We start from the raw sequence: 12,736 nt of genomic DNA on the forward strand, positions 1-12,736 counted from the left end.
TGGACTTTCAATACCAAATTCAACTGAAAAGCTCTTATTGTATATTTTAAGGCTCCTTGTATAAAACCCTATCTTTCCCATTCCTCTGAAAAATCAGGCAATAATATTTTCTAAAATTATTAGGTTCCAACTTTTAACTATTAAATGGAATGAAGACACACTGTATATTTCAGCCACAAAAGCCTGTATTCATTCCCGTCCATCATTTCATACTCACAGTTTGAAGTTCAACACAGCTCCTGCATTCATCAGCAAGGTGCTGCAAGAGAATAAATTAATTGAAAACACAGGAAAGCAAATTTATCCTGTATAATTGCCCACCCTTACCAGTTCCCTTTGCCTGCTGCAGTTTATTAATTTGAACATATTTACTACTGTTTGCTCAAATGCCTGTGTTTACATTTAGTTTCTTCTGACTGAAAGCTTCGTACCTCTGGAGAAGTAACCTCTTACTGTGGATGCTTCCTGTTGTAGTTACATACAGAATAAAAACACTCCTCAAATATTTAGAACTTTTGTTACATTTGCTACACAGAGTAACATGCACAAAATGCTGAAAGAACTCAGTGAGTCAGGCAGCATGGAGAGTAATAAATAGGTGACATTTAATCAGGTCTGCACAGAGTACAGTCCGTCAAAGTGTGACATGAAGGTTTGACTCACCACATTTCAAGGGTTTGTTTATAATGCATTCATCAATTTTTGTTTAATAAATTAAGTACCATTTTCATCAAAATAAATTTCAAATTAGAATTTAAATACTATTAGCTGATGTGTATACAGTATTACAACATTGAAGTTCTTTACACAGGAACAGTTAATCCCCTCAACTATCAGACTCTTGAATTGCCCCATCATTGAAATGTTCCTACAGCCAATGATCTCACTTTAAGGACTACTTGTCTCATTATCTCATGTTCTCATTATTTATTGCTATTTATTTATATTTGCATTTGCACAGTTTGTTGTCTGCATTCTGGTTGATCTTTCATTGATCCTGTTATAGTTACTATTCTATAGATTTGCTGAGTATGCCCACAGGAAAATGAATCTCAGAGTTGTATATGGTGACGTATATGTACTTTGAACTTTGAAGTATTATTGAATGTTCAAATATGGGAAATCCAGCAGCTAATTGACAAACGTGATAATTTTGGGGATTTTGTTTGAGCAATCAACTTTAGGAAAGACACAGCTGAACATCTTTCTCTCCTCAAATATATTACGGCAGATTGAACATCCAGCTTCAATTTCACGGCTCAGCCACAGGCTAGCACCATCTCTCTCCCTGTGTAAACCAAGATTACACTCTCTCTCTTCAAAGCTACTACCCAGAGGCACTGCTGACAGTATTCCTTGTGGTAGATTTGCAGTAATGATGGATCAAACAATCAACCATATTCAGATGTTGTGATACTCGACAACTTATGGTTGATAAAGGGCCGATTCATACTGACTGAGGCCATTTCAAATGACCAGTATTCAGTTCCACTGTGGTAATCATACAGATCTGCATTGATTGACAAACACCAGTGCACTTGTCACTCCACTAAGTTGCTGGAATCCATCAGCCAAGACCAATCATGGTTCATCTCCCTAGAATTACATAGAACAATCTAGTTCTCCAGTCCAATGCCACCTGGAACAGGCAAAGGAACAGAAGTCCCATCTTTTAAAAAGAGATTCCTGGCTCTGTAGATTAATTGAAAAAGACAACTGAAGTATTTCCATTACACTTACTTCACAATGTTAATTTTGGATAGTGTATAAACATATATATTTGCAACATTCAACAATTGAACTTATTTTAAATGTCTGAATAAAGGTGTGGGAGGAAGTAATTTCTCCCACCCCCACCTGAACTCACATATCATCTGCCAAATCATGCTCTTTCCCCTCCCCAATCCTTTTATTTCTGGGTTCTGTCCTCTTTCATTCAATCCTGATGAAGAGTCTCATTTAAAATTTGTTGCAAAGCCTTTGTTGCTTTGACATGTTTTTGACCATGCCTCTAGTTAAAAAAAAGTCAAACATATTAATAAATATAATATAATAAATGTATTAAATGACTCTAGAAAGTTAAAAGTAGCAAACACAAGGAAATCTGCAGATGCTGGAAATTCAAGCAACCCACAAAGTTGCTGGTGAACGCAGCAGGCCAGGCAGCATCTCTAGGAAGAGGTACAGTCGACGTTTCGGGCCAAGACCTTCATCAGGACTAACTGAAAGAAGAGATAGTAAGAGATTTGAAAGTGGGAGGGGGAGGGGGAGATCCAAAATGATAGAAGACAGGAGGGGGAGGGATGGAGCCAAGAGCTGGAGAGTTGATTGGCAAAAGAGAGATGAGATACTTCTCAAACTTCCACTAATGCCCCACCTCTCCCTCGTACCCCATCCGTTATTTATTTATTTATATATACACACACATTCTTTTTCTCTCTCCTTTTTCTCCCTCTGTCCCTCTGACTATACCCCTTGCCTATCTTCTGGGTTTCCCCCCCCTCCCCCTTTTCCTTCTCCCTGGGCCTCCTGTCCCATGATCCTCTCATATCCCTTTTGCCAATCACCTGTCCAGCTCTTGGCTCCATCCCTCCCCCTCCTGTCTTCTCCTATCATTTCGGATATCCCCCTCCCACTTTCAAATCTCTTACTAACTCTTCCTTCAGTTAGTCCTGACGAAGGGTCTCAGCCCGAAACGGCGACTGTTCCTCTTCCAAGAGATGCTGCCTGGCCTGCTGCGTTCACCAGCAACTTTGATGTTAAGTTAAAAGTAGATCTATCCTTTAAAAGTGCCTTAGCCTTTTGAGATCATTCAGGTTAGTAATCAATAACAAAACCACTTTTCAGTTATGATTGTCAGAGCTGCAAAGGCTGGTAAAAAGACAAAACTGATGTTGTTTACTCCAAATGCACATACAAGTGGTTACAAGATACATTGTTCAATGACATTGGTTGAAATAAGTGGGTCTGCTCTGATAGCCAATGCCAGTCAACGGAAAATAACCTAGGATGGGAATTAAATGTTCCAGGATACAGTAGATAATTTTCAGAAGAAATCTGAAAAACAGAAGAGATGGTGTGATAGCCCTGGAATTAAAAAAGGGGTCAAAGGTAGTCAAGAGGAAGCAACTGACCATTGAGTACAGACAGGAAGCAGCAAAGAGACAAAGAAATGCACATAACAAGGGTAAAGCAATAATCATGGGGCATTTTAGATTTATGTACAGACTGGGCAAACCAAATAAGCAGTGATAATGTGGGCAATGAATTTATGGGTCAATAAGGAGCTGGTTTTCTGGATCAATCTGTTGACGTCTGATTATCAGTCTTCAACTGGGAGTAGGGAATTTCTGATTTAGCATTGTGCAATAAGAAAGGATTCACTGATAGTCAAGTAAATGTGTCACCTTTAGATAAAAGTAATAACAATATGAAAAAGTTTTAAAGATAAATTGAAAGTGATTTAGTTTAGTAAACAGACCACAATGGCCAACTAAAAGTTATATTTAACAAAAAGTAGATTAGGAAACCCCATATTAAGAGGTACAACAGGAAACAAGCAATAGATAAAAGTAAAATATTATTTGAAAACTTTTTATATTTATCATTTTAAATTTGTTCCTGCAATGGTCAGACTGTACAGACAACCTCACATTAGTCATTTGGGTTACAAAAATTTGACCTTACTGAATTCATAAATCACCTAAAAATTTGTGATATGGAATAAAATTTGCTGTTGTGGAATTATGTGAAAATAGGTAAATAAACAAACACAAATGACACAATTTTCTGTATGGATAATTGTGATATGATCTATTTTCTAGAGAACTAACTCCCCATCTGTTACCTTGTAATGCAGGGCGTGCCTATATTAGATCAAAGGAAAAGGCACATAATATTGTATAAAGAACTGTAGGGATTATCAAAATTAAACTCAGTAAAGAAGGAACACTGTAGTGATAAGCAATAGCAGAGTATGACAAATGGCTACTAGGAAGGAAACAACTAATAAGAGCTTTTTGGTTAAGTAAAAAAAATAAAGATTGTTTTAATTACTCTGGGTTCTTACAGACTGAGACAGGAAAAAATGCCAAAGAATTTAAACAAATATTTTGCATCAACCTTCACAAGAGATACTGAAACCCTCCCAGAAATAATAGAGAATTACAGGTCTAGATGGAATAAGACCGTAAGACAAAGGAGCAGAAGTCGGCCATTCTGCTCCGCCATTTTATCATGAGCTGATCCATTCTCCCATATAGTCCCACTCCCCCACCTTCTCACCATAACCTTTGATGCCCTGGCTACTCAGATACCTATCAATCTCTGCATTAAATACACCCAATGACTTGGCCTCCACTGCTGCCCGTGGCAACAAATTCCATAGATTCACCACCCTCTGACTAAAAAAATTTCTTCGCATTTTTGTTCTGAATGGGCGCCCTTCAATCCTTAAGTCATGCCCTCTCGTACTAGACTCCCCCATCATGGGAAACAACTTTGCCACATCCACTCTGTCCATGCCTTTCAACATTCGAAATGTTTCTATGAGGTCTCCCCTCATTCTTCTAAACTCCAAGGAATACAGTCCAAGAGCGGACAAACGTTCCTCATATGTTAACCCTCTCATTCCCGGAATCATTCTAGTGAATCTTCTCTGTACCCTCTCCAATGTCAGCACATCCTTTCTTAAATAAGGAGACCAAAACTGCCCACAGTACTCCAAGTGAGGTCTCAACAGCGCCTTATAGAGCCTCAACATCACATCCCTGGTCCTATACTCTATTCTTCTAGAAATGAATGCCAACATTGCATTTGCCTTCTTCACTACTGACTCAACCTGGACGTTAACCTTAAGCGTATCCTGCACGAGAACTCCCAAGTCCCGTTGCATCTCAGAACTTTGAATTCTTTCCCCATTTAAATAATAGTCTGCCCGTTTATTTTTTCTGCCAAAGTGCATAACCATACACTTTCCAACATTATACTTCATTTGCCACTTCTCTGCCCATTCTTCCAATCTATCCAAGTCTCTCTGCAGACTCTCCATTTCCTCAGCACTACTGGCCCCTCCACCTATCTTCGTATCATCAGCAAACTTAGCCACAAAGCCATCTATTCCATAATCCAAATCGTTGATGTACAATGTAATAAGAAGCGGCCCCAACATGGACCCCTGTGGAACACCACTGGTAACCAGCAGCCAACCAGAATAGGATCCCTTTATTCCCACTCTCTGTTTCCTGCCAATCAGCCAATGCTCTATCCATGTATGTAACTTTCCCATAATTCCATGGGCTCTTATCTTGCCTCATGTGTGGCACCTTGTCAAAGGCCTTCAGAAAATCCAAATATACAACATCCACTGCATCTCCCTTGTCTAGCCTACTGGTAATTTCCTAAAAAAATTATAATAGGTTTGTCAGGCAGGATTTTCCTTTAAGGAATCCATGCTGAGTTCTGCCTATCTTGTCATATACCTCCAGGTACTCTGTAACCTCATCCTTGACAATCGACTCAAACAACTTCCCAACACCGATGTCAAGCTAACAGGTCTATAATTTCCTTTTCGTTTCCTTGCCCCCTTCTTAAATAGTGGAGTGACATTTGCAATCTTTCAGTCCTCCGGAACCATGCCAGAATCTATCAAGTTTTGAAAGATCATCGCTAATGCCTCCGCAATCTCCACAGCTACTTCCTTCAGAACACGCGGGTACATTCCATCCGGTCCGGGAAATTTATCGACCTTTAGCCTATTCAGCTTCCTGAGTACTTTCTCTGTCGTAATTGTGACTGCACACACTTCTCTTCCCTGCCACCCTTGAGTGTCCGGTATACTGCTGATGTCTTCCTCAGTGAAGATTGATGCAAAATACTTGTTCAGTTCCTCCGCCATCTCCTTATCTCCCATTACAATTTCTCCAGCATCATTTTCTATCGGTCCTATATCTACTCTTACCTGTCTTTTACTCTTTATATACTTGAAAAAGCTTTTAGTATCCTCTGATATTATTTGCTAGCTTCCTTTCATAGTTAATCTTTTCCCTCTTAATGATCTTCTTGGTTTCCTTTTGTAAGGTTTTAAAAACTTCCCAATCCTCTGTCTTCCCACTAATTTTTGCTTCCTTGTATGCCCTCTCCTTTGCTTTAACTTTGGCTTTGACTTCTCTTATCAACCATGGTTGCATCCTTTTTCCACTTGAAAATTCCTTCTTTTTTGGAATATACCTGTCTTGCACCTTCCTCATTACTCGCATAAACTCCAGCCACTGCTGCTCTGCTGTCTTCCCCGCCAGTGTCCCTTTCCAGTCAACTTTGGGCAGTTCCTCGCTCATGCCACTGTATTTTCCTTTACTCCACTTAAATACCGACATCAGATTTCGGCTTCTCTTTTGCAAATTTCACAGTGAACTCAATCATGTTATGATCACTGGAGCTCAAGGAAACTAGCATTAGTTTTAAAAATGTGCTGGAGTAATTTTCAGGACCTGATGACCTACAGACTATGCTTTCAAGATGTCTGTGGAGATAGTGGATGCACTACATGCCATCTACCAAAATACCACAAATTCTAGTACAGTTTGTGGGGTAGTCTTTTTGCTTTAAGGAAAGGAGGAAGAGAATGCAGCAAATGAAATGCCCACTAACCTGATGTCACTAACAGGGAAATAGCTAAGATTTATTATTAAAGAACGAACAACAGGATAATAGAAAACAAAAAGTTTTGGGCCAGAGTGAATGTGGTAAATTGAAAGAGAAATAATCTTTGATGATTAGGTTGTTGAGGTTGTAGTCAGCAGAATAGTGTAGGATGATGTTACAGAAGGCTACACAAGAGATTAAACAAAATGAAACAATGTGAGGGGGACAATTTACTGGCATGGACTGGGGACTGGTTAATTGACAATAAGTTAGGAATAAACAAGGGTCAAGGGTAACATATCAGGTTTGCTGGTGATACCAAGCAAGGGGGCAGTTTGAGATATGAAGAGAAGGTAGAGTAGCTGCAGGAAGAAACTAGACAGTCAAGACAAATTAAATATAACATGGAAAAATGAAGTCATTTACTCTGATCAAAAAAAAGAGAGAGAGAGAGAGAGAGAGAGAGAGAAAGATATTGGTGTTCGGAAAGAGCTGATTGCCTTTGTACATAAATCACTTAAAGTTAATATGCCGATAGTAGCAGGAAACTAGAAAGGCAAACAGCAATCTGGTCCTGATTGAAAGAGGATTTAAATACAGGGATACAGATGTATTGCTCCAATTATGCAAGACCCTGAATAAAGAGTGCCCGGATTACGTACAGGACTTGCTTTCCAACCCAGTAAAGAATATGAAGTGAGTGCACCCAGTTTAATTTTTACGATTCACCAAATGCTAGAGGAACTTAGCAAGTCAGGCAGCATCAATGGAAGGGAATACAGTCACTGAGACCCTTCATCGGGACTGGAAAAGAAGGAGGCAGAACCCAGAATAAGAAGGCGAGGAGGAGGGGAAAGGAGTACAAACTGGCAGGGAAGAGACTGGGTGAGGGAAAAAAGTGTGATGGGACAGGTAGAAGAGGTAGGGCTGAAGAAGAAATCTAACAAATGAACCTTGGAAGAATGGGATGGAGAGAAACAACAGGGAGGTGATGTGCAAGGCAAGAAGAAGAGGAATCCAGAACAGGGAGTGGAAAAAGAGAAAAGGGGGAGGGAGAATAGTAGGTTTGTGGCATGAAAGGAGAATAAGTAGACTGGGCTAATACATCTACAGTTTACATAAATAAGGTGATCTCCTCAAATGTACAAACTTTGAGGCTTGACAAGGGTAGATGCAGAGGCTGATGTTTCTCCTGGTCAGGTTATTTGTAACCAGAAGTCTGGCAAAATGCTGAGTAGATTCCAGCAGATCAATAGATTTTTAGTGGTAATCAAGGTATATGGGGGAAGTGCAGGATACTGACATTAAAGTACAAGATCAATTGTTGTCTTACTGAAGATTGGAACACAGATACAAGGAGTTGAATAGCCTACTCCTGCTTGTTTCTTAGTTCAACAGATCTTCCGTTTAAGGAATGGAACTGAAGTACGGTTTCATCCAAACGAGCCATTCTTTCCTATACAAGTGCGGTCGTATAAAATTCATGAGCATATGCCAGTTAAAATGATGCCAATAATGGAACTTTCATGTGGGAAGGAAGGTGGCCTACGTTTCCCTGAAACATACTCCGGCACCACCAGCACCCACTCCACATCTCACTTCACCCTTTCTGCTCATCCTCCCCCCCCCCCACCCCCCAAAACCTTCCTTCCATCCAATCACCCAAAACAGCAGCCGCCCTTCCACTGCCTGCCGCCGGCCACAGCCTTCAGGCCGGGGACTACACACTCTCCCTACCCCGGGACTGCCGCCGCCCAGCTCCGACAGCTCCTCAGCCCCCTCTACCCCCGCGGCCTTTACCCGAACAAGAGAAAGTCTCCGATCATGTCGGTCGGTCTCCAATCGCCGGCCTATCGCGGTACGTGATCGCTTCAGCTGAGCAATGAGGTAATGGCCAGCAAAGCGACACACTCAACACAGGTCAGGCAGCTTCCATGGACAGCGAGCCCCTTCGTCAGGTCTGGGCCGTCAGTGGGTTTGCAGCAGCCACACAATTTCCCCTGTTTCACAGTACCCGGTAAGGCCAGTCACCCCGCGGCCCGTGATCACGGCACCCGCCCCTCCGCAACCCCGCAAACCGAGCCCGGCGGCCAGGGCAGCTGGAGGATTGTGGGGTAGCGTCGGCAGGAAGTGACGACAGAGACGGAAGTAGCGGATGGGCGATGTTGTTGGGTGATTCCAACACGGCAGTCGGCCGGTGCTGGAAATCCGGGACCGGCGCTGCCTGCGGAGATGAGTAAGCAGCCGGCGTTTCGGGCCATAAACCCTTCTTCAGGACTAGAAAGAAAAAACATAAGATTTAAGAGCAGAAGTAGGCCAGTTAATCATGGCTGAACCTTTCTCCCACTCCCTGGCCTTCTCCCCGTAACCTTTGATTACGTGTCCAATCAAGGTCTGCCTTAAATACACCCAGCGACCCGGTCTCCACAGCTGCCTGCGGTAACAAATTCACCACGCTTTGGCTAAAGAAATTTCTCCACATTTCTGTTTTAAATGGACAGGCCTCTATCCTGAGGCTGTGCCCTCTTCTAATCTGTCGAAGTCCTACAGCCTACCTGTTTCCTCATACTACCTGCCCCTCCACCAACCTTTGTATCATCTGCAAACTTAGTAAAAAAAAAGTCATCTATTGCATCATCTAAATCATTTATATACAGCATAAAAGAAAACAGTCCCAACACAGACCCCTGCAGAACACCATTAGTCACTGACAGCCAACCAGAAAAGGATCCTTTTATTCCCACTCGCTGCCTCCTACCAATCAGCCAATGATCTAACCATGCCAGTAACTTTCATGTAATACCATGGGCTCTTAACTTGGAAAGCAGCCTCATGTGTGCCACTTTGTCAAAGGCCTTCTGAAAGTCTAAATATACAACATCCACTGCAAACCTCCTTTATCTCAACTATTTGTAATCTTCTCAAAGAATTCCAACAGGTTCTTCAGGCAAGGAGCCTTAAGGAAACCATGCTATCTTGTCCTGTGTCACTAAGTGCTCCATCACGCCATCCTTAACAATTGACTCTGACATCTTCCCAACCACTGAGGTCAGACTAACTGGTCAATAATTTCTTTTCTGTTGCCTCTCTGTTTTCTTAAAGAATGGAGTGACATTTGCAAATTTCCAGTCCTGCAGAGCCATGCCAGAGTCCAATGATTTTGAAAGATCATTAATGTCTCCACAATCGCTACCACTACCTCTTTCAGAACCCTAGAATGCAGTTCAGCTGGTCCAGATGATTTATGTACCCTTAGGTCTTTCAGTACCTTCTCCCTTGTAATAGTAACTGCATTCACTTCTCTTCAATCACACCCTTCAAAATCTGGAAGACGCCAGAACAAAACGGTGGGAAAGCGAAAGGAGGACTAGCTAAATTTAATAGGTGAAGCAAGAGAGGTGAAGGGAGAGTGGACCATGGGATAAAGGGAAGGAGGAGGAGCACCAGGAGGAGATGGTAGGCAGGTGAGGAGAAGAGGTAAGAGGCCAGAGGGGGAATTCAGGAAATAACATTCCTCTAGGGCCGGGGTGCAAAACACAGAACCAACAGGCAGCACATATAACACATGCAATTTATATAACAGAAAAACAGTTACCAAAAGATTAAAAATAATAACATAGCCCAAGACCCTGAGTGTCATGGTCTGTTGACGGATGTTAACCTAAAGTCACACTTCTGCAGGAAGAGCTTGCGGCAGTTCCTCATATCGCACAACTGCAGTGGCAGGCAAAGGCAATCTCTCTCCAAGCAAACACTTAAGTACAGCACTGATGGGAAGGGCCAGCCTCCAACCCAGCGTGATACCATTGCCCATATCAAGGCGGCTTTCCTTCATACCATGCCTCCGTGGAGTCACAGTTAGTAGGACTACATTTACTACAAGCTTGTTGGGACTTTTCTGTTGTATTTCAGACTAAAGTGCCTCTTTACTGCAGACAAATTCTGGACTGTAAACCCCCCCCCCCAAAAAAAAAGAAAGAAGGCATAAATGATATGCACATCCTTTGGGATGTTCTTCCTTCTGTGGTCTGAACTTACTTGCACCTTCCACAGGGTTTCTGCTGTAGAATCCTATCACCACTAAAATTGCATTTCTCACATTTGCTAAGGAACTTCAAGTTTTTTCTGCGTACAGGGTAAAGTGAAGAGCACATCAGGACTAAGAGGAGTTATCAACTTTATTTGCTGTCCATCATTTAACCCATGCAGTACTCACCATCTGTGGACGATTTCAAAGAAACCATATGGACTTTGATGCTGCTCAAAAACCAGGATATTCTTTGGTATCTCACTAGTGTGTCTGAAAATACATGCTGATAACCTACTGCTTCCTCTCAGTTGTTGGGAAATGTTCAAGTCACCTTTAAGGCATTCTGTCTGTTGGACCTACTGGGGTTATTGGAATTGCTCTGCACCTACTAGCAACATGGGTGCTGTCAGTTTGGATCTTAGATCACGACCAATAGACAACATTCTAATTACACCCACCCACTTCAAAGTTTAAAGTAAATTTACTATCAAAGTACATATGCTACCCTAAGATTCATTTTCTTGCGGCCATTCATAGTAGTTACAAAGAAGTACAATAGAATCAATGAAAAAATACACACAAAGATGAAAAAAAAACAAAAGACAAAATTTCCAAATACAAAAACCACTCAAATAATAGATAGATAGATAAATAAATAAAACATTGAGAATCTGAGTTGTAGGGCCCTTGGAAGTAAGTCCATAGATTGTGGAATCAGTTCAGTGTTGAGATGAGTGAAGTTATCCAAGCTAGGTCAGATGCCTGATGATTGAAGAGTAATAACTTTCCTGAACCTGGTGGTGTGGAACAGAAGGTACTTGTACCTCCTTCCTGATGGCAGCAGCAAGAAGGGAGCCTGGATGGTAGGGTCCTTGATGATGGATGTTGTTTGTTTGTTTATTTAGGGATACAGCATGGAACAGGACCTTCCGGCCCTTCAAGCCACACCGCCCAGCAAATCCCTGATTTAACCCTAGCCTAATCAGGGGACAATTTACAATGACCAATTAACCTACCAACTGGTATGCCGTTGGGCTGTGGGAGGAAATCGGAGCACCTGGAGGAAACCCATGCAGTCATGAGGAGAGCATACAAACCCCTTACAGGCGGCGATGCGGGCCTTTTGAGGCTGTGCTCTTTGTAGATGTGCTCAATAGTAGGGAGGCTTTCCCTGTGATGGACTGGTCTGTATCCACTACTTTTTGTAAGCTTTACTGTTCATGGGCATTGTTTTTCCATACCAGGCCATGGTATTCTCCACTCTGCATCTATAGAAGATTGTCAAGGTTTTAGATGACATGCCAAATCTGCACACATTTCTAAGAAAGTAGAGGCACTGCCATGCCTTCTTTATAATGGTAGTTAAGTACTATTCCCAGAACTAGTCCTCTGAAATTATAACACCAAGGCTGATCCTCTCCGCCTCCGATTCCCTGATAAGGACTGACTCGTGTATCTCGAGCTCCTCCTCCTGTAGTCTTTGGTTTTATTGACATTGAGTGTGAGGTTGTTGTTGTGGCAGATTTTCAATCTAGATATGTCGACTTGTCACCACATTTGATTCAGCCAACAGTCAGCAAACTTGACCTGTTCTTAGCATCACAGTCATAAGTATAAAGTGAATAGAGCAGGGGGCTAAGCACATAGCATTGCGATGTGCCCATGCTGATTGAAATTGTGAGGAGATGTTGCCAATCTGAACTGACTGGGGTCTGCTAGGGAGGAAATCGAGGAGATAGGTACACAAGGAGGTATTGAGGCCTAAGTCTTGGAGCCTATTGATTGGTATTGAGGGCATGATAGTGTTGAGTATGGAGCTGTAGTCAATGATGTACCTTCACTGTCCAGATGTTCCAGAGTTGAGTGAGGAGCCAATGAAATAGCATCTACTTTTGACTATTGTGCAGTAGGCAAATTGGGGTCACTGCTCCGGCAAGAGTTGATATGTTTCATTACCAACCTCTCAAAACACTTCATCACAGGGGATGTAAGTGTTACTGGATGATAGTCATTGAGGCAAGTCACCACGTTCTTCTGGGGCATTGGAATGATTGAAGCCTAATT

The 12,736-nt window shown here is 42.0% G+C and overlaps 2 protein-coding genes across 3 annotated transcripts in view; one reads left to right on the forward strand and one right to left on the reverse strand.

Annotated features, from left to right (window-relative positions):
• smim7 (small integral membrane protein 7) overlaps window positions 1-8,773 on the reverse strand; it is a 43,120-nt gene extending 34,347 nt beyond the window's left edge. The window contains exons 1-2 of the mRNA XM_072244444.1: window positions 8,443-8,773; window positions 218-259 (exon numbers count right to left, since the gene is read on the reverse strand). Coding sequence (XP_072100545.1) covers window positions 218-259; window positions 8,443-8,468 — 68 coding nt within the window. The 5' untranslated portion in view covers window positions 8,469-8,773. The remainder of the gene's footprint in view (window positions 1-217; window positions 260-8,442) is intronic.
• The window catches only part of tmem38a (transmembrane protein 38A), a 122,264-nt gene that overhangs the window by 54,967 nt on the left and 54,561 nt on the right, over window positions 1-12,736 (forward strand). The gene's annotated exons all lie outside the window — the stretch shown is intronic.

The sequence above is a fragment of the Mobula birostris genome, chromosome 26 (genome assembly GCF_030028105.1).
Source record: "Mobula birostris isolate sMobBir1 chromosome 26, sMobBir1.hap1, whole genome shotgun sequence".
NCBI classification, from domain to species: Eukaryota; Metazoa; Chordata; class Chondrichthyes; order Myliobatiformes; family Myliobatidae; genus Mobula; species Mobula birostris.